The 22,316-nt window shown below is 32.9% G+C and overlaps 1 protein-coding gene and 1 long non-coding RNA gene across 8 annotated transcripts; both read right to left on the bottom strand.

Moving 5' to 3' along the window:
• Nucleotides 1–1,256: 1,256 nt before the first annotated feature.
• Nucleotides 1,257–5,450, bottom strand: LOC115978354. 2 transcript variants are annotated; one of them, XM_031100374.1, is made up of 4 exons: nt 5,290–5,450; nt 4,953–5,070; nt 2,250–3,773; nt 1,257–1,949 (listed from the first exon to the last, which is right to left on the bottom strand). In XM_031100374.1, exon 3 carries the CDS (start codon nt 3,737–3,739, stop codon nt 2,255–2,257), a length of 1,485 nt encoding a protein of 494 aa, XP_030956234.1. In that variant the 5' UTR covers nt 3,740–3,773; nt 4,953–5,070; nt 5,290–5,450; the 3' UTR covers nt 1,257–1,949; nt 2,250–2,254. The 2 variants fall into 2 exon arrangements, 1 of the variants encoding a protein (XP_030956234.1); XR_004088688.1 differs by lacking the exon at nt 2,250–3,773.
• Nucleotides 5,451–15,472: 10,022 nt separating this feature from the next.
• Nucleotides 15,473–21,768, bottom strand: LOC115976864. Of its 6 annotated transcripts, none has more exons than XR_004088415.1 (8): nt 21,256–21,768; nt 19,842–19,987; nt 19,518–19,580; nt 18,776–18,851; nt 18,552–18,682; nt 17,662–17,804; nt 16,812–16,980; nt 15,473–15,867 (listed from the first exon to the last, which is right to left on the bottom strand). It is a non-coding gene; the product is annotated as an uncharacterized LOC115976864 (long non-coding RNA). The 6 variants fall into 6 exon arrangements; XR_004088412.1 differs by lacking the exon at nt 16,812–16,980 and adding an exon at nt 20,643–20,807 and having other exon boundaries at nt 21,256–21,764; XR_004088416.1 differs by having other exon boundaries at nt 16,812–16,849; nt 21,256–21,753.
• Between the last annotated feature and the right edge of the window lie 548 nt (nt 21,769–22,316).

The following is a 22,316-nucleotide window of genomic DNA, read 5'->3' as shown; positions in this document are numbered from 1 at the left end:
TCACATTAGCTACTTTTCATAAATCTAAGCTCAGAAACCCACCAAATTGCTCTGGCAAAATGGCATAGCAATAAGAGAACAAAGAAAAATAAATTTTGATGATTCTAATACAGGTTTGTGAAAAGTAGATCAAGGCTGCTGATGCCATCATAACTCTCTAAAGTGAAATTATTGGGCTATTCTGATATGAAATTATCGCTTGATGTATATTTATTTTTACGCCCACCTTCACCCACACCAATATAGACCGTAGTCATTGTCTTCCTATGAGTTGATTGTTTAGCTACTTTTTGAGTGACACATAATGCTTCTTGAACTTGAAAGAAAATCAAAGCCAATCTACCCGTGTTTTACTTTATACATGTGCTGCATTAGAACGAAACTCCTTAAAGGCATGGACCTATCAAGCTACACCTGCCATGTGTTAATAGTCTGTTCATTCTTTGAAGGAAGCAAGAAGCTGTAGTAGTTGATTTATTGTCTGAGTTATATGCTTTGTGTAAGCTAAGACAGCTTTGATTCATGTTACCTAATAATAGAATTCTGAACTATTTTTTTCAATTTATTTATAAATGTGCAGGATCAGAAGGAAACTTCTTACGAATTTGAAGTAACAGGGCATGCACTTATTCAAATTTGAAAAAACAAATTAACTAAAGGAAGAATTTGCTTATACATTGAAAAATGTATAAATTTTTTTGAAGCATAAAACAAATGTGATAGAAGAAAAAGAAAAGACTAAGAAAGTTATACATGAAATGCTACAAAAGAGTAAAGGACTTTCTTTTTTTTTTTTGAGAATCGAATAAAAGGACATATGATCATTTACATCTATGAAGGGAATTATAAAGCTATAATCAGCACCAATAAGAAGTTGCATCCAAATGGTTGTATTCAAGATTTAATAGTAGACAAATACTAAAAATACTGAGCAAATAATACAATTGTAGTTGGCGTAGAAGTATGCAGAGCTTCTACCAATGAGACATCTCCTCATGCTCATTTGACACCAACCTCAATTCCTTAATGCAAGACCTAATATGCCTCCAGCGTATTACAAACATTGAGAAATTATACATGCAATTTGACACACACCACAAAAATAAATAAATAAAATTAAAACTAAAACTAAATACTTTTTTTGTAGTATTAAAGTTATTGAAATTATTGTTTACCATTTCAGTAAAATAAAAAAAAAAGGAGGAGAAATTATCATGTATATTATCTTGATTTCTGAATATACAATCTGGCTCCGCATTGAATCACTACAATTTAAGAAAGGAAGGAAAAAAGTAGCATATATGAAAGCAGAATATTATGGAAGAGAACTCTTGCCTATTTCTTTTTGATAAGTAAATAGAGCACTGTTTCTCACATTTCAAACCCAAAAAATTTGGCATGGCACACTGCCTCTGCTCTGCAAAATCTCACATGTTTTTCTGTCACATTCCAAAAAACCAAAGACAAAGAACGAAAATCAAAGATTGAAGATATCCAAGAAGATTTGCATTCGTGCATTAACCATCCAAGTTTAGTTGAGGAATCTAGGCCATTGTATTTCCAAGATTGCAAGCACATGACAACCAAGAGAGTTCATCATCCCTGTGAAATATTCAATTATAACTGGCAGTGGTAATCAACTAATCATAGTAAAGTTTACAGCTAAAGCTTAACTTCCCACATGGATCAGAAGTACGTACTAAGTAGCACATGACAACCAAGAGTGTTCATCATCCCTGTGAAATATTCAATTATAACTGGCAGTGGTAATCAACTAATCATAGTAAAGTTTACAGCTAAAGCTTAACTTCCCACATGGATCAGAAGTATGTGCTAAGTAGCTCAGATGCCGAGTTATTCAGCCTAAAAGCTTTAAAAGGTTCAAGAAAATATCTTCCTCAATACTGCTGCTCTTCAACTTTTATGCGAAACTAGCCTTTGTATGTCCTCTGCAGCACAAATGGAGATTAGCAATGGATTATAAACTAATTAAGATGAAGAGGAACATAGAATTAAAGTGCAAGGGTAGTTTAAATATTTTATTAAGCAAAGTTTGATGGTGCTACAAACAACAGCTTTTAGTATCTTGATTGGAAACTGTCCACATTTAATAGAAACAGTGGCATTTTTTAAACATAGCAGAAACAGTGTAACTTCATTGTACTATTTAATATTAGGAAGAATTCCTCTTATGCAAAATCAAATTAAATTATGCAATGGAACCTAGGGCAGGATTCTATGGTACTTACAGTTACTACAGCACAAAACAACCAATGGCGTCCCCCTTAGTCTCAAGGTTGGGTGCTGAACTATCATACTCAAATATCCGAGTTGAAAGAAGTTTGAAACTAAATGCAAATTCTTTAACTTCACAGAGTTTGAATTCAGTTTTAAGATCCAACCCCAACCCCACTGACAACTCTATTGCTTCACAAAGCTTCCGTGATTTAGGATCTTTTCCGATGTGTTTGACAATAAACTTCTTTTGTTCTTTCCGTGAAAGCCGAAAGGTGGCCACAAAAATAAGCATCTTCCCCTTGGAAGTAATCATACTGTCATCCTGAGTCTCAACAGTATCCTTATCAGAATTGCATGGGATGAAATGAGCCATAACAAGACAGAATTTCCAATTTCCTAAATGGACCAGATTAGGACGGCTACCACGAAATTCAGGAGACACATGGAACGGCAACTCTTGCTGAGACAGCAGGTGCAAAGTTAAAGAATTAACCCACGTGGCAATTAAAGTACCTTCTATATTCAGTCCTAGAAGCACGGTCTCAAAAGGAGACACCTCAAGAACTTCAGCTTTGCCAAGGAAGGGAAGAGGTACAGAACTGTTCAAGTTAGGAACTTCTTCATCTTCATTTGGCCATTCAACTAACAAATTAGACCTCTTCCATTCATGGGTATTGAAGTCAAAGAACAACAGAGCAGTGTTGAAGTTTGAAATGAAAATCCTATTGTTACTGCTTAAAAATGCATGAGAGAAAAATGGGGTGAGCTTATTGCTCCAAAAGAGAAAAGGGTCGATGTTTCCGTTGTAGCGAGGGAAGTCTAAGGGCAACCATGCCATGGTCTCGGGGTTGAACACCTCCAAAGATAGTCCTCCCTGCTCATTTAGGGGAGCTCCAGCAAATGCATAGAGCTTTCCATTTGCCTTGACCAGGATTGGGTCTACCTTTGCTTGTTGAAAATACCTGAAAAACCCATTGGAGTCTCCTTGGTCTTTAAATCGTGGTTCAGAATCGATATTTGAATCTGTCTCATAAACATAAAGGCTTCGGCTAAGAACTGGACCATGTATACCTGCCATGTGTTTGCAACCACCGGCAAGAATGATTTTGGAGCCGAATGCCCCGCAACCCATAAAAAATGGGATACTGTCACCAGTCAGAATCTCCACTTGCTTCAATTCTGTCCTATATTCTAATTCTCCTTTGGAAAGGCAATTGGAACACCTAGTAGTAGTGTTGGTAAATTCTTTAGTCGGATTAGCACTGCAAATGCACGAGCATGACAAAAGATCGCTCAACTTAATGGAGTGCATCAAGTAATACACAGATTCCCCGATAGCTTCAACACACACATATAGAGATCTGTTTTGCATTTCCAACTCCACCACTTCATCTTCCAAAATTTCCTCTTCCATCATTTCCCATTCCTCCTCATCCAGATTTTCCTCTACCAACTCCCCATACACAACCATATTACCAAAACGAAAAATTTTCTTCTCCATTAGAGTTTTCTGGAAAAGAGCAACTCTAATCACTCTAGATCAACATTTGTTTATGAGATAGATTCAAAATAATCTAGTTAGAATCATAGTTAAAGAAATAAAATAACATTAAAATGTCAAAATTCATTAGCATTGAGAGAAACATAGAACCTGCTTAAATGAACATATTAAACATACATTAAGCCAGTCAAGAATCAGTAAAAGAAGGGGGTAAGGGTGGAAAGAAAATCTCAGAAACCAAGAAGGCAAGAATTGGAGCTAGCATATGTCAAAGAGTACAAGAAAATTAATGTTAACTAGTCACTAACCCGTGCGATGCACGGGTTTATCTCTTTGAATTGCTTTTGACATGAAACATGTAAGTTCAAGTAGAACATGTTCTTAGCAACAATAAATGCCACCATAAAAAATTTCAAACCCAAAGCATTTGTACGTATAATGTAGTTTAAGCTGTTATAAAGAGTTTTTTTATTTTTTATTTTTTATTTTAGAAACCATTACAAAGTTGGCTGATAACAATTGTGCAAAATTTTTATAAATTGAAAGTATGAAATGTCTATAGATTAAAAGACAGAAGTTGATAGTACATTTTGCCTTTGTGTAGTAACTCTTAAAAAAAATAATTAAAAGCATAAAATCAAATCTCCAAAGCGAATCACACCTTTTGCTAAGGAGACAAATTGAAGCAATCTAACATCTTAATTCACGTGTAGTACATTGCAATGTGTTGAGATATTTTTCTTGATGGATTCTCCTCAGATGTTTTGGTACGTCCATTTGGAACATTCACTTTCCACTTCAATTGTTCATCATCTTAATCAAAAACTTCAATTGATACTCTACCCAAGATGAAAATTCCTAAACCTTTTGTTTTCTCAAGCACTAATATTCATACACATACGTACATAAATACATATATAGACAAACCAAATAATATTAGCATTGAGAGAAACATAGAACCTGCTTAAATGAACATATTAAACATACATTAAGCCAGTCAAGAATCAGTAAAAGAAGGGGGTAAGGGAGGAAAGAAAATCTCAGAAACCAAGAAGGCAAGAATTGGAACTAGCATATGTCAAAGAGTACAAGAAGGCAAGAAAATTAATGTTAACTAGAAACCCTAACCCTAAACCCAAACTCAGATAGCAGAGAGGAAAATAACTATTCATTCAAAACCACCAATTCGTGGTTGAAAAAATTGGGTACGTACCGATTTTCGTGGTTGAGTTGATGTTCTCAATCTCTATTCTTCCTCACAGGTGGTTGAGCAAACCACGGTTTACGGGTTTTGTGAGAGAGAGCTATGTTGATTTTGTGAGAGAAAGGCTCTGATGAGAAGCGAGAGAGAGCAATGAAACAGAGTACAAGAAAATCTCAGAAACCAAGAAGGCAAGAATTGGAACTAGCATATGTCAAAGAGTACAAGAAGGCAAGAAAATTAATGTTAACTAGAAACCCTAACCCTAAACCCAAACTCAGATAGCAGTGAGGAAAATAACTATTCATTCAAAACCACCAATTCGTGGTTGAAAAAATTGGGTACGTACCGATTTTCGTGGTTGAGTTGATGTTCTCAATCTCTATTCTTCCTCACAGGTGGTTGAGCAAACCACGGTTTAAGGGTTTTGTGAGAGAGAGCTATGTTGATTTTGTGAGAGAAAGGCTCTGATGAGAAGCGAGAGAGAGCAATGAAACAGAGAAAAGAGAAAGGGAAGAGAGGCGGGAAAGAGCAGAGAAACAGAAAAAAGAGGAAAGGAAGAGAGAGAAAGAAATAATATTTTACTCCCAAGTATTTTTTTTAATAAAGGAAAAGGTTTTTTTGTGTGTTTACTTTCTACTGGAGATACTCTTAGAAACTTGAGGATTTTATTTATTTATCATTCTTGACTAATATCTATAAATTATCAATATATTTTTTTTCTAATACTTGCATGAATAAAGTTATTTTTCATAATTTAATATTAATTTTAGAAAAAAAAACTAAGAAAATAAAATAAGACGAGAGACAAAACCTTATCCACAAACATTGTTTTGATGAATGAAAAAATGGGTAGAGAGGGGTAACCTGAGTTGACGTTTTCCACCTAAATATAACCATAGTGACACTTTACTTGCTGAGCCCGAACCTATAGGAGCAAAGGACCTTATCCACAAACATAAACGTCAATTGCATTAAAACTTACATTTCTTATCAAGTAACACTAAATCTACATATATAATAAGTCCACTCTCAATTGCATTAAAACTTACATTCTTATCAAGTAACACCAAATCTACATATTTAATAAGACCACTCTTTGACTTGATATTTAGTACATCCCATATTTTTGTAAATGTTACTTTCATATCTAAATCATTTTTCCAATGTTGATTTAATTCAAATGTTTTATCTCTCACTCTCAATTAGCATGTCCATTCGCCTATACCCATATAAACGAAACAAAAAAAATAAAATTAATACCTAAGTATAGTAATTCTATGGTTTCTGGGGAAAAAATAATCTAATTATAGTTTTAACATGTAACACTCTGTTGAGGTCAAAAAAATCATGACACTTAGGCCCAAGGAATTAACACAATTGGGCCAACCTCATGACAAGTAATCATAAAAGGAATGAATTCACCACAAAGAAAAAGAACGGTAAGCCCAAAAGTTTTGAAGCCCAAAAATCCACGGAAGGAAAAGGCTTAGCCTCTCAGGATCAAGGAGTCAAGAAGAGTCCAGCAGAAAGAGCTAGGTCGGGATCCCCAGGAGTTACCAAAGGCTCGGGATCCCTGGGACACACAGCACAGCTAAGGTAGGATGGAGACAACTCGGAAGGGGTACCACGAAATACAAGAAACGAAGAACATATGTGTCCTTCTCAAGCATCCAGTGGTGGAGCAAAGAACCAGAAAGCTTGGAGAGTGACAATTCATGAACAAAAAAGCTAGTAACTCAAGAAACCCAAAATGAAGAACTATAAGGGGAAATGCCTGAGAAAACCTTCAACCCAGCAGAAAAGGATTCTGATTACTCGGGAAAAATGACAAGAAAAGGGACAGCCAAAAAACTAAAAAGGTAAAAAGCCAAAAGCTGAGGTCAGCTACCTAAGGGTGCCTCAGAATGGAAAGTCAGCAAAGGACTTTCAGAGAAACGACACCAAAAAAGAGAAAATTATGAGGAATAAGGAAAAGACCAGCCCTCTGAGTGACTGGCATAGCACGAGCTCTGGTGCCTAGGGGAGCGAAAGAGAGAAGTTAGTGGTACTCCGAAACCTTACCAGGACATTATAAAAGGGGAAGGCAGCCAGCGTTGAAGGGGGCGATCAAGCAGCAGGGAACCATAACAAAATCATTGAGAAAACTCTGTCGAAACTTAGAGAAAGTAGTAAAAAGAGAGAAATACTCTCGGTATCCCAATACAGCCACTATAGAACTGTTAGGATATATATGTTTCACATATTAAGAACATATGTCATGATTTTATGTAATTGGCTTATCCTTTGACAAAACGCACTTTACTTGTAATTTGGTAGATCTAGGATGTTTTTAATACTTTAAGAAATAAGGTTTCAAGATCAAGTGTTGAAGTCATCAAGTCTGTCCAAGAAACAAGCTGAGAAGTGCAAATTCATTAAAGCTCGATAGCTGGCTCGACAGCTACATCTATCAAGCTTAAGAAAGCTGTTGCAGCCCGTGTGCTCAACACCTACTCGACAGCTGCTCGACACCTCCTATCTATCGAGATTTAAGAATTTCAGAATTCTGATATGATTTTCTTGGGATCAATGAATGTGTCTTTGGGCTTTCTTTTCTCCTAACCCTAGACATATAAAATGATTGTTTTAAGGGCCGTCAAATAATTCACAAGTTGCACAAGCATTAAGCAAACTCTGTTCAAGTAAATTGTAACCAAAGACGAAGTTCTTGCCCTAATTCGTCTCTTTTTCTTAAAGAAGTTGCTGTATATGTGCACCATAGGGTTTTGTGACCAAACATCTTCTTGATCTTCATTGTGTGGATGAATTAAAGAATTTTGCAGCCAACAACCTTCTTAGTTGGTGATTGAAGTCGCGTACTGGGATCCGTGCAATTGGTTAGTCATGTACTTGGGAGCCGTGTATTGAAAGGGGAACTGTCACTATAGAACAAGTCCAATTAGGTATTGGCGTAAGGATTCAACTGTATGTTGGTAAGGTACTTGAGATTCCTTTACTTGTAACCGCTTGTTGTGATAATAGTGGAGTTTCGGGAGTGATGACCTGAAAATCACCCAGTGGGGTTTTTGCCGTGTAGGTTTTCCCCATCAGTCAACAAATCACCGTGTCATTTATTTTCCGCTGCATATTTAGTTGTTTGGTGATTTATTTGTGCTACCACGCGCTTTGCATGATAAATTGATCAATTAATAACTTTGCTAATTAATTAATTAATTTCAATCACAAGGGGTCAATCCGTTTTTGGCCTATCAAGAACATACTCGGATTCAAAGAGATTCAAACTTTGCAAGTCTTGAAGGCTTGAATAGCCATCTAAGTCTGTAATTTTTGAGCCTATTTGGACCTTGTAACACGTCTTAGTGAGTGCATTATAATCCATAATTAAGAAAATAATCAAATAATTTCATATTGACTTGGGGATCTCTAACAGTTATTCGTGTACTTCTTTTTTCCTTGTTACATTGTTTTCTTTTCCTTTTGTTTTTATTCTTGCTGTTATATATATATATATATATATATATATATATATATATTCTTGCTTGCCAGTGCATACTTGTTGTAGGACTCTTGCCTTGTGCAACACTTGGTTCGTAAACAACCCATTTAACTGCGGTGAACCAAGCCCAGTCCACCAAAACACAAGTATTTGGCCCAGGATCCTTGGGCCTGGGAGCTAAGAAAAAAGGCACCCACGCACACTCTTAACCTATGCAGCCAAAAAAAAAAAAAAAAAAAAAATCCATCTAACACCCTAACTTATAGGGCTTGATGTCCTTACTTTAAATCTATATATATAATAATAGGTAAAACAGAGAGAAAGTTCAATTAAATTTTAAATTGAAATTCAATTGAAGTCTAATTTTGCACAATGTGTCTCATCTAATCTAAACTTTAGATTTTCGTGCCAAGTGAGTTAATTTAATGTAAAAATTGAATTTCAATTAGTTTAATTTTGCGCCACATGTCCTATCTAATCTAAATTTTTAAAATTTTGTGCCAAATTAGTTAATTTAGTATAGAAAACAAGGAGTCCAATATAATAACCATAAAAGACATAATCATATAACTAAAAAAAAAAATTTAATTTATAAGTCATCTATATATCTATATATACATTAATAGGTAAATCTTAGAGAAAATTGAATTAGAATTTGAAATTATAATCCAATTTTTCACCATGTGTCTAAATTTATATGGGAATTACACCATAATTATCCACTTAAGCTTGTGCCATGTGTCTACTTAAGTTTTTTAATCTTTGTGTCAAGTGAGTTAATCTATATATATAATAATAGGTAAAACAAAGAGAAAGTCCAATTAAATTTCTAATTGGAATTCAATTAAAGTCTAATTTGTTCCATGTGTCTCATCTAATCTAAACTTTAGATATATACTAAATCTTAGAGAAAATTGAATTAGAATTTGAAATTATAATCCAATTTTCCACCATGTGTCTAAATTTATGTGGGAACTACACCATAATTATCCACTTAAGCTTGTGCCATGTGTCTACCTAAATTTTTTATTCTTGTGTCAAGTGAGTTAATCTATATAATAATAATAATAATAATAATAATAATAATAATAATAATAATAATAATATGTAAAACAGAGAGAAAGTCCAATTAAATTTCTAATTGGAATTCAATTAAAGTCTAATTTTGCGCCATGTGTCTCATCTAATCTAAACTTTAGATTTTTGTGCTAAGCGAGTTAATTTAGTGTAAAAATTGAATTTCAATTAGAGTTTAATTTTGTGTCACATGTCCTATCTAATCTAAATTTTTAAATTTTTGTGCCAAATTAGTTAATTTAGTATTGAAAACGAGGAGTCCAATACAATAAACTATAAAAGACATAATCATATAACTAAAAAAAATTCAAATTTATAAGTCATCTATGTATATATATATATTAATAGGTAAATCTTAGAGAAAATTGAATTAGAATTTGAAATTATAATCTAATTTTGCGTCATATGTCTAAATTGTTGTGGAAACTATACCATAATTATCCACTTAAACTTATGCCATGTGTCTACTTAAAATTTTTAATCTTTGTGGCAAGTGAATTTATTTATATATATAATAATAGGTAAAGTAGAAAGAAAGTCCAATTAAATTTTTAATTAGAATTCAATTAAAGTCTAATTTTGCACAATGTTTCTCATCTAATCTAAACTTTAGATTTTTGTGCCAAGTGAGTTAATTTAGTGTGAAAATTGAATTTCAATTAAAGTTTAATTTTGTGCCACGTGTCCTATCTAATCTAAATTTTTAAATTTTTATGCCAAATTAGTTAATTTAGTGTAGAAAACAAGGAGTCTAATATAATAAACCATAAAAGACATAATCATATAACTAAAAGAAATTCAAATTTATAAGTCATCTATATCTATATATATATATATATATTAATAGGTATATCTTTGAGAAAATTGAATTAGAATTTGAAATTATAATCCAATTTTGCATCATGTGTCTAAATTTATGTTGGAACTACACCATAATTATCCACTTAAGCTTCTGCCATGTGTCTACTTAATTTTTTTAATTTTTGTGTTAAGTGAGTTAATGAGTGCAAAATACTAAGAATCTAATATTAATGAACTATAAAATTAAAAAAAATCACATATACTCGATAAAATCACCACATGTTTCTCAAAAAAAAATAAAAATAAAAATCACTACATAACAAAAATCATCACATGTTCTATATTATTAAAAAATAGAAGAAAAAAAATCATAAGTAGTATTAAATTTAGGTAAAAATTTTAATATGTGACTAATTACGTTTACTTTAAAAAAAAAAATTGACTTATTATCTATATTTTATGATAAAAATTGTTTTTAATTTTAAATGTATCTATGTGAATGCATGTGTTACATGCTTTTTTAAAAAAAAAAATTAATTTGACTAACTATTTATATTTTTATAATAAAAATTTTGTTTAATTTTAAATACATCAATGCGTTTGCATGGAGTTACATGCTAGTTGGTATAAACATCTATCGCTCTAATATGTCTCATATGGTAATATAAGTCTAAAATTAATTGAATGACAAATGGTTGATGGCTATGTAACTAATATAAAAAATATAATAAAAAAAGTTTGCACAAAGTATTGTTCTTTAAGCCTTAAGTTATCACCACAACATTCTCTAATTTCAATAACTAATAACAAACCAAAATTTCTAAACATTAAAAAAAAAAAAAAAAAAAATGGACAGTGTTAAGCAAAGAGAGACTTACTTGAAAATTAGATTGGCGGATCCAACTTGGGAAGTTCTCATGAATCACTTTGATAATGTGAGTTTGAATTTCCCATTGATCTCATCCTTAAAGAATCAATTCAAATATATTTAGCTAGGAAATTTATATTTCAACCATAGTTGTCAAATCGTGAATTGTATCGTGAATCGATTTTTAATTTTTCTATATCATGTATCATATCGAATCGCATATCGTAAGATACATAAACATCTAATAAAATAATAAAAATAATAATAGATATACATATATAAAATGCATATTCATTATAAATTCAAAATATTTTCAACTAATGACCAATTTAATCATTACTTATGTAATAAAATTTAACAAAGCTAACTAAATAAATCAAATTAACTTATGTTTATAACATGCACATTTAAATTGATTAAACTCGGAAGTGATAATACGTGATACATGAATCAAAATAATAATATATTTTCATCATCTTGGCTAATCAACTCCATATAAGTCAATGTTATCATCATGTTCAACATCTTGTAAAATTATTTTTTTATAGATAATTTCTTTATTATTATCAACATTTACTATTTTTTTTGTTTTATTCTAATAATTTTTTCTTTATATTTTTTCTTGGAATTCTAGATTTTTAGAATCATAATAATAATAACAAAATAAAAAAATAATTATATTTTCGTATAATACATTATTAATAGCATAGAAGATAAATTTGTACATATGAAAGTGAGTGTCATGAGTATAGTCTAAATTTTGTAGGAAAAAAAAAAAAAAACTCATAGACTTGCCATTTTATTAGACTCAATTAAGTTTTCTAATAATTTTGTGTTAAAAAAGTATAACAACTTGTTCAAATCAAATAAAACTACAAATTTTAACCAAAAAACCCATTTTAAATCCCTATGTCTATGTATCGTACGTATCATACGATTCACCGATACGATACAATTCATACGATACACATCTATATATATGACGATTTATGAACACTTACGATACGCCCTTATGATATGAAACTTTTTGTACACGATACGATACATATCGCACAATACATATCACGTATCGTATGATACTGACAACTATGATTTCAACTTCGACCCCATTAAAATATAAACGATTGTCAACAATAGCAGTTGGCACGGCCTTGGGACTCTAGAATCTAAAGTCTATGTAGGTGGTAGAGTCTATTTGTTGTGAAATTTTAACGTATTCGCAAGTGTACGAACCGTACCGAAGTATAGTTGGACAAGAACGAGGTCGAACCCACAGGGACTTGAATAAACGTAAGAAAATTGATTAAACCTTAACCAAACTAATCCTAATCTAGTTTAATAAAAACTGGTTTTTTTTTTTTGCAATTAAATATACTAAACAAATAATAAAATTAAGCAAATAGTTAAACTAAGCAAAAGATATAAAGTAATAAAAAGATGTAAACAATCAAGAGAAAGGAATTAAGGTTTTGGAATCCGCCTTATAAATCATATCAGCATATATTTATGATCATTAATTTTTCCCAACCACTGCATGATAATCTAGAAATCAATCTTGCTATCATGGAAAATATTATCATTAAAATCCTTATTTTAAAAATCAAAAACATGTTCTTCTTCGCTTCTTAAGTATAAAATCAAATCATCAATTGTATCCGTAGCCAAACAAATCACAAGATATATCCAATTCTAAAAATCAAATCATAAATTGTATCCATTGACAGACAAATCACAAGTGATATCCAATTTTATAATCAATAATTAATAAACTAAGCATTCAATTAATTAAGATAAATCCTAAATCATGAGAAAAACATGATTGAACTCATATCTAGAATTCCATCTTAGTCAATTAATATGAAGCAAGAACAATTTAAATCCTTAAAGAACAACTATTGTGGGAAAAATCAAATCACATAAATATTACTGATAATTCTTAACAAGGTTTCATCCTTAACTCTAATTATAAATTTAGCTAATCATAGTAATTGAAAGAAAACACAAAAATAAAATACTAAACATTAAACTAGACAAATAAAATAAAACTAACTGTCATGGAAGAAAACCAAAGAAGTAGCCGCACTCTCTATACATTCAGCCCTCGGCCCTAGCACTAGCCACCGCCTCCCTGAATTTTGCCCTAAAAAGCCCTTAAATAGGTCAAAGAATCCTATTACAAGTTGAATTCTCGTTTGGAGAAAATCCCAGATTTTTAGGCTTCACTTAACCGACTATTTTGGCCCATTTGACGTCAGAATTTGGACTTTTGGTAAACTACAAAGTTGTAGCCCTTTAATTTATCATTCCAGCCCAATTTGAATCATTTCGATTGGACATCTAAGCCGAAAGTTATACCAAAAATACTAACTGATGTGCAGTCTGGAATCCTAATCCGAATTAGACTTGGATTTGGAGCAAATTTCCTTTGATTCCTTGCTCCAATTGGACTTAAATTTAATTGGGTTGGTCTTTTCTTGAATTCATGCCTGGCTGAATGTAAGTTGGCTTGATTCAATTGGCCTAACCTCACTTTGCATGTAAAGTCCTTGTTACCTACAACACAAAGATATTATATAAACAGTCACAAAATAACATAAAAATAAGGTTAAATATGTAGATATGTGAGTACTTTATTGTATATTTTTCATGCACATCACTATTTCTCATATTTTCCATAACAGACTGAACTGACCAACAAAATGGAATGGTCACAACCAAATTGGTGAGTCCCAATCCCTTAACCAGCTGTCTGGAATCCTAATCAATTAGACTTGGATTTGGTGCAAATTTCCTTTGATTCCTTGCTCTAATTGGACTTAAATTTAATTGGGTTGGTCTTTTCTTGAATTCATGCCTGGCTGAATGTAAGTTGGCTTGATTCAATTGGCCTAACCTCACTTTGCATGTAAAGTCCTTGTTACCTACAACACAAAGATATTATATAAACAGTCACAAAATAACATAAAAATAAGGTTAAATATGTAGATATGTGAGTACTTTATTGTATATTTTTCATGCACATCACTATTTCTCATATTTTCCATAACAGACTGAACTGACCAACAAAATGGAATGGTCACAACCAAATTGGTGAGTCCCAATCCCTTAACCAGTTGTCACTCTTCAATGCACAAATTGATGCCAAACGACTTCGTTGATAAGAGCTCTTGGGAGTTATTAGCCTGTTATCTCCGATGTACCTTTGATTTGTTGATCGAGAGTCCTTCCACAAGAGACGCCCGAATCACTATGGCCGACTTTTGTCTTTATTCGATCAGTCGGTCTCACAGTCAAGCAGGCTTATGATTACGCTCAGGACTCACGAGGTAGATTGACAATCAAAATGATTTACATAATTTCACCATCTCCAAAATTTATCATAGTTCCAAATCATGAAAAATTAATAATATAGTGATCCATCAACAAATTCTAGAGATAGAATAGGAATAAAAGATTGAAATTTGACAAAAATCTATTTAAGATGCAATATCACCTGTTCTAAACCACACATTACTTTAGGAAAAATCACTATCAAGAAAAATTTGAAAACCAAAAAAAAAAAAATCAAAGCCTATGCATGGTAAACAAATTATTAGGAGCTCGGGCACAGTACTTCAGAAACACATTTCCACTGATAATTGAAAGTTGAAACTAGGCTTTTCACGTAAGTTTTAACCTATGATGCATGGATCAAATATGGAAGCCTTCAAACTTAAAGATTCTTAATTTCTTAAGAATTAAGTTTATACAAGACTACCTTTCCATGAAACTTATTCTGTGTTCTTTTTCACTGTACCAATTAAGGCTGTTAGGAAAGTTGTTCTAATCCAAAATAAAATAATGTGATGGAACCCAGGGCCTTGTATGATTTTTTATATAAAAACATCAAAACTATACTTGCTCAGATGTGACTAAGCATTGCCATTGCAGGTCACATAGAGTTGGAGGGGAGAACAAGATTGTTATTCAAGATATACTACAACAAATCTGACCTTTTTCAAGGGTCAAAACCCTTGAAAAAGGTATAAAGAAACCTTGAGAAAAATTATTTTAATGAAATTTTGAAGGCCTTCATGACCGTCAAAACAAGTGCTCTAATCTTATTTTGAGGGTCAAGAGACCCTTAAATAAACTTTTACCAAGGTTTAAAAGATTTATATTTACAACTCTTGATAAATAAGGTTATTTAAGGGGTCTCTTGACCCTCAAAATAAGTTTTTATTTATTTATTTTAAAAAAACCACAATCATGCACAATATATATATACAAAAAAAAAAAATTCACAGTTGTTGAGATGATATGCCTTGTAGCAAAATATATATTCAAAATCTAACAATCAATTTTCAAGGGCAGCTGCTTAATCAGTAAGCATTAAACAAATGAGTTGTGTTAAGTAGATTCAAAAGACAACAGAATCAAGAGATTTTCCATCATAACAGTACAAGTTTGATTGCTCATAACTTGCTGATAATTTCATGAGATTCTGTTCCAGAAGGACTGGCCATGTAGAAAGCTTTAACACATCGTAGAGCGCTCACTCTAATTTCCACAGATTTATCAGAGGATCTTTTCAAGAACTCTAAGAAAAGATCACGGTAATGTTGTGCAACTTGCTGTTTGGGCAGTGCAAAAAGTTTCCCAACTAAATTAACAGCTTTTATTCGGACATCAACTTGATCAGTCTACAAGTAGAAGCACATGGTTAATAAGTATAGAAGCATTGATAAATTCACCAATTGAACAAAAGAGAAGAGACCCAGCAAGCGCGAGCACACACACATAATTCATACAATGTTTATACAATGTGCTTGTCTCCAATTCAATGAAAGGAAGCATACACATCAGTTAAAGAATAGTTGCACCAAAACAATCCAGAAATGAAGACTAATCTCTATGATCAAGTACTACAAAGAATTTGGGATCATTCCATATGGGTAAAAGTATTTCATCCTTAAAAATATAGCAGTTTGTATCTATAAATTAAATGGTTTTTCAGTGCAGTGTTTGTTTTCCTTGCATGCAGAACCTGTAACACACATCCATCTCTATCTTAGAGAGTTTCATCAGTTTGCCACATCTGGAATTATAATATTTCACCAGGACTCATGCTACACACCACTGGCTTCATGCAAAAGCTAGCTACAATTAAATGATTAATACACTCACAAGTCATAATTATGCTGCAATGTTACCAGCACAAGTAAATATTTTTTTTGATAGATAATAAGAGTTTTATTGATCAAAAAGAACAATGTGTTTACGATTGTAAACTCATTGCCCTTGAAACAAATACAATCAAATCATAAGGAAAGTCTAATAGAGATAAGGAAATCAGACAAGGAACTACAATGCATAAGACCCCAAATACGAGACCACTAAAACAAAGTCCTAGCAAGCAAGTTCTTCAACATATCTATAGGTCTCTAAACATCCTCAAAAGTTCGGGCATTGCATTCCTTCCATACTAACCACATAAGGCATGCTGGTACCATATTCCAAACCTTTGAAGAGTAAGTTCCCAACTAATTCTTCCAAGCAAAAAGAAGAGAAACAATAGTATCCGGCATCACCCACTGAACCCCAAACATAATAAGGACCTCACTCCACAAAGCAGATGCAAACTTACAATGAAGCATAAGGTGATCCACAGTTTCCTCATCACACCTACATAGACAACACCAGTTAACAAGTGGCAAGTTCTTCTTAACAAGGTTATCTATTGTGAGCATCCCACCCCTAGCAGCAGTCCATAAAAAGAAAGATACCCTTTTAGGTACCTTTACACACCAAATGCTCTGCCAAGGGAAAGAAACGGAAGGGGCTTTCAATAAAGCAATATAAAAGGATCGCACATCAAAATCACCACTGCAATTCAACTGCTAAATCAAGATATCCTCACCCTCCCCACTAGGAATCCTGGCAGAGACATGCTCATAGAAAGAATAAAATCTCCTCAACTCCCATTCATTAAATATACACCTGAAAGAACTTTGAAATATTCTAGTGCATTGTTTGGGTGTAAAATAATAAAGCTAAAAATTAAAAATTAACACATTCACTCAAACTCATATTTTTATTATATTTCTTTACATGTTTCAGCACCCAAAAAACTCAGAGCTATACTTATGGTCAATGTGATGACGCCTGCAACTTTTAGCCCTCACAGCCTGGACAATAGCCTCTAAAGCAGTCTTGTTTACAAAAACTCATTGCAATTTCCAGGCCATTACTCATTAAATTTGAAGGCAATACTTTCTTTATTTTGTCTGAGATTATCAAGCAATGCAAGCCACAGATAAGAACGCTGTTCCCAGGAAATGCAGAACATTTTTTTTTTTTTTTTTTTATAAGTAAAGAAATGGTTAATATTCAAAACATTATAAGTGGATTGAAGTATTTTGATTTTAACTCCAGTTTACTCTACAGTGACATTCTTATCAAAACATAAATAAGGAAAAACACACACAAAATCTCACCTCGAACACAATACCAGTGTAGTATGCAAGCCCACGGACAATAGATGCATCAAATTCAATCCATTCAGCATAACCAAACTTTTCAGCACGGGAGAACAGCTGCTTCAGATCAGCAACAGCTTCCCCAGCACCTCCAAGTATCTCTACATACACATAAATATGCAACACCTATTTAGAATTACTCTATGTTTCATTTCTGTTCAGAGAAACTGATGCATTTACAGAAACCAATGAAAGACTAACTCAATTGCTAAGTTTATCCTAAAGGTTTGAATAGATATAAAAGATATTTACATTAAATTATTTATCATTTCTAACCCATTGCAAAGTTATGACTAGGGCTGTTCAAAGACCCAAAAGCCCCTACACCTCAAAATCTTCTCCCCAAATCACCAATGCTCTCCCTCTATCATCTTTGTCCCAGCCCCACTCTGTTATCTTAACAGCCAAAACTGTCCAAATCTTTCCTTGATCATTGCCTTTGTTGCTACTCTTCACCACTTGCTCATCATCATCACCCCCAGCCGAATCCCTCACCCAAAAATAGGGAACAGTTCCTTCAATTAACTGTTGATTGACCCATTAACACCCCTAGAACTTATGAAAGATTAGCAGCATGCTTGCACACAACATGGAATCTTTCTATCTTTGAGGACACAGGGAAGGCAGAGATGACCTGATAACTACAGAATATATGTCAAAAAAAGGCCGAACAGAATTTATGTAGGCAACCCAAAATAATTGGGACAAAAGAATTATTGAGTTGAGTTTCTAGAATGTACATTTTGAATTAAAGGGGAAAAAAAGAAGGATTACGACAACTAATTTAACCTTATTTGGCCAAAAATAGTACAAAATAACTTCTCAATGACAATGTCAAAAAACTCAACCTTCCAACTTCGTCGATGACTTTATGGAAAGAACTTGCAACAGCTCTTCAACAGCCTCTTCTGATGTGTATGCTTCCTTTCATTGAATTGGAGACAAGCACATTGTATAAACATTGCATCTGAGGAGCACACTGGAAAATTTGAAAAATAATTTCATGGTAAAATTCTTTGAGCTCATTCTCTACAGCATCTCTATCCAGAATACAATTTGTTAAAAAACTCACAAATAAATGGCTCAAGCTTTTCTGCACAATTTTGGATAATAGAAACAGCAAGCTGATAAGAAGCACACGGCGCACACTGTAAAACATACAAGGGATATAAAAGTATACAGTTGGAAGTTAAGTGAGACTTTGAATTGCAACAATGGCTCATGAAAAAGCATAAACGTATACATTAAACAAAAGCATTGCATAATAACTTAAAATACGAAGTTCAACACTTTCCTAGTGTTAGAGTCCAAGTTAGCTTTTTATTAGGTATTACCTTATCAAGTTGTTTGTTTACTAGTCCAATTAGTAGATTGGGGCAATAACCCAATTATCGAATTACAAAATATGACTTCAACTCTAAGAAATTAAACAAAATACTAATTAAGCTAATTAAATAAGAACTAATATAAGAGCCAACTTACCAATAAAAAACAATTGAACTAAGTAAATAAAACTAAGTTAAAAGATAAAATCCCACATCATGAGCTCGTACATATATGCTTTATATTCTTAGGTACAAACTAATGATCTTCCAATTCATATTTGCCCGCAGTTCAGAACATCAAGTTTTATACTTATATAGTTCTTATTTCTACCAAAAATGACTTAAACTCCATAACCACCACCCAACCCTAGATTTTGATATCTAACCACAATTTAAAATTTTACATCGAAGTTAATACCTAACAAATGGCATTATCTGTAGACATAACAGAAAATTGGAAGCTTATATATTTAAAAAGGAATTGAATACCTGTAAAATGAGCTGAATCCTATGGCACGGTTGCCCAGTTCAATTCTCCTAGAAATATTGACTCTGTTTACACAATGGATAAAGAAGCACATCAAATAAAAATATGGAATTATTTGAAATGTAAGAAATTAGATGACAAAGATCAATTTAAAACTGAAATACTAGTGAAGATGGAGCAAATAAAAAAAATACAGCTGTGAATGCATGTATGCAATCAAGCTCATGAATTTACTACTGACATCACTAGATGCATACACTGAAGATTAAAAGCTATAACTGAAGTAAAAGTTCAATTTTACTAAGTTAAAGTCAAAGAGTACTTACATTGCCAAGTCCTCTGCAAAAGGCAACTGCTCACTGAGAAGAATAGATATAGAAGCAAGAAATAAACTAGAAGGTTGCTTCCCTCCAATCTGTATTCTTTTCTCTGTAAACTGAACCTTAAAAATGTGAAGAAAGAAAGATGATGTCTGCAACAACCAAAAACCAAAAAGCATAAATGATCTAAAAAACTTGTTAGAGCCAAATCTGAAGGAAGAAACAAAAGGTATGCATTCAACACAAACGTGCTACAGAAAATCACATTACTTGCCTTTATCAAGACAATTAAAATTTAGTTCATAATGAGGGCTTTTTATCATCCGAAAAGATTAATGATATTTGCCTATTAAAAGAGAAAATGGTATGAAGCAGAAATAATCATGAATTCAAAAACACTCATTCATTAACAGCATCAAGTCTTATTTCCAGATATATTGAAACTACTAATGCTACAAAAAATATTAAACATCAGTAGTGGCTAATGAAAAGGTATATTCAAAGTCACTAGATCTCATTTACAAGTTAGAGTAATCAATTAAAACGAATTTGCTACCATTCTTTTTCCAAATGTGCACACACAAATAGGCGTGGCTACACATAAACAGTACAATGTAAGACAACTGGGTTTGATTCCCAATTTCCTATTCCATTTGACATTGTGAGGCACTTTTTTCATTCATTTCAAAACATAATGCCCATCACCTTAGTGCTAATTTTAAACAATTTCATTGATACATCAGTAAACAAAGGCAGTTATATAAGCAAACATCCAGATGTAAGCACAGTCAAGACATAGCCAAATACCTCCCCCCATGAAAGATCACAATGTAGGAGAACTCAACACGAGTAGAATCTACAACACAATCTTACTGAACTCATTGAAACACATTAATACAATAAACCAAAAAGTACACATAAAAGCAATGAAACACTTACCAGAACAACTATTAATTTGCCATCATTCTTTTCCTACAATTTTTAGACAACCAAACAGATTCTCATATGAATCAAAGAAATTTAATAGAACTCAAATTTCAGCACAAGTTAACGGTTAGGGATTCGAGCTAGAAAATTTACCAATTGAAAACACCAACAATAAAATTATAAAAATAAAAATAAATAAAAAATAAAAAAAAAAATCTCAACAAAACCGATACAATACAAACTCATTTATTTTCCTACGATTTATCAACAACCAAACAGATTCTAAACGAGTCCAAAGAAATTTAATCGAATTCAAATTCCACCACATATCTAACGAATTGAGCTAGAATTTCAAAGCAATTGAAATAAATATAATTGTTAAAATAAATAAAAACTCAAACAAAGCCTATTCATTTCAAACAATTTCTCCAAATACAGAATCCGAATAAATCTATAGAAATGCAATGAAATGAAAAGCCGTAGAAGATCGTACCGAGTAGAATAGGATATAAGTGTAATTTCCATAATTTCTCGGGAAACAAACAGAGAGAGATGAGATAGTTGACCATCGCAAATCAGCCTGTCGGAGATGAGATGAGCTCTAATCTTTGAGTTTTTTGAGATGAGCTCAGATCGATTTTGAGAGAATTTTCTAAGATGAGCTCTGATTTTGAGAGAATTTTCTGATTGTGTGAGCGGTTTCTGAGTGTGGAGTGTGAAAAAATAAAAAAAAGAGATTTCCTTTTTGTATTTTAATTTTAGACATTATTTCAAGGGTTGGAAATTTTGAGATATCCTCTATCAAAGGTTGTGATAGATAGAATGCGTTGAAAATTAGCACTGGAGTGTAAAAACTAGTCCCCTTAATTTTAATAGATTAAGGGTTGTTATGGGTTTATTTCGAGGACCCTCGGAATAAAGCTAATCAAACTTAGCCATGCGCCCCAAATTTTTTTTTTTTAAATGGGAAATACTCGATCTTTATTGAAAAAGAAGCATATTACAATTTGTCTTCATTACATGCATGATCTATCAAGCTAGGATACTCCTCTAGCCATGCAACATAGTCCACAACATGCTGGGTATGTTGGGCCAGTAGATGGGCAGGGACATTTCCCTGCCGTTTGATGTGAGAAACTTTCCACTACTTGAGGTGTGAAGCGTGGTCCAAAAAGCCTGTAAGAACGTTGACCACTGAAGAGGGTGGAGAGACCAGACCTTGTAAAGCATTACAGACCACCAACGAGTCCCCTTCAAACTTAGCCTCTTTGATCCCCACCTCCCTAGCAAAGAGGGCACCCACTTCCCATGCTTTTGCTTCTACTTCTATTGCTCCTAATGGGTACTTCCACTTTTTGCTAAGGGCTGCAATCATTTCTCCCTCTTTGTCCCTTATAACAACTCCAGCTCCAGCTTGCTTTCTTTTTAACAAGACCGCATCGTCAGTGTTGACTTTATAGTGCCCATGACTTGGAGGTTGCCATGAGACCGTGACAGGGGTATCCCTTAGATACTCTGTTTTGGCTCCATTGGCACTCTGGTATTCCGCCACCA

The sequence above is a fragment of the Quercus lobata genome, chromosome 2 (genome assembly GCF_001633185.2).
Source record: "Quercus lobata isolate SW786 chromosome 2, ValleyOak3.0 Primary Assembly, whole genome shotgun sequence".
Taxonomy (NCBI): Eukaryota; Viridiplantae; Streptophyta; class Magnoliopsida; order Fagales; family Fagaceae; genus Quercus; species Quercus lobata.
The sequence above is the reverse complement of the archived record's forward strand: the minus strand, read 5'-3'. Positions and strand labels throughout refer to the sequence as shown.

What these genes read in the sequence shown, in the direction of transcription:
- LOC115978354 (XM_031100374.1), bottom strand. Translation starts at nt 3,739, where the DNA reads ATGGAGAAGAAAATTTTTCGTTTTGGTAATATGGTTGTGTATGGGGAG.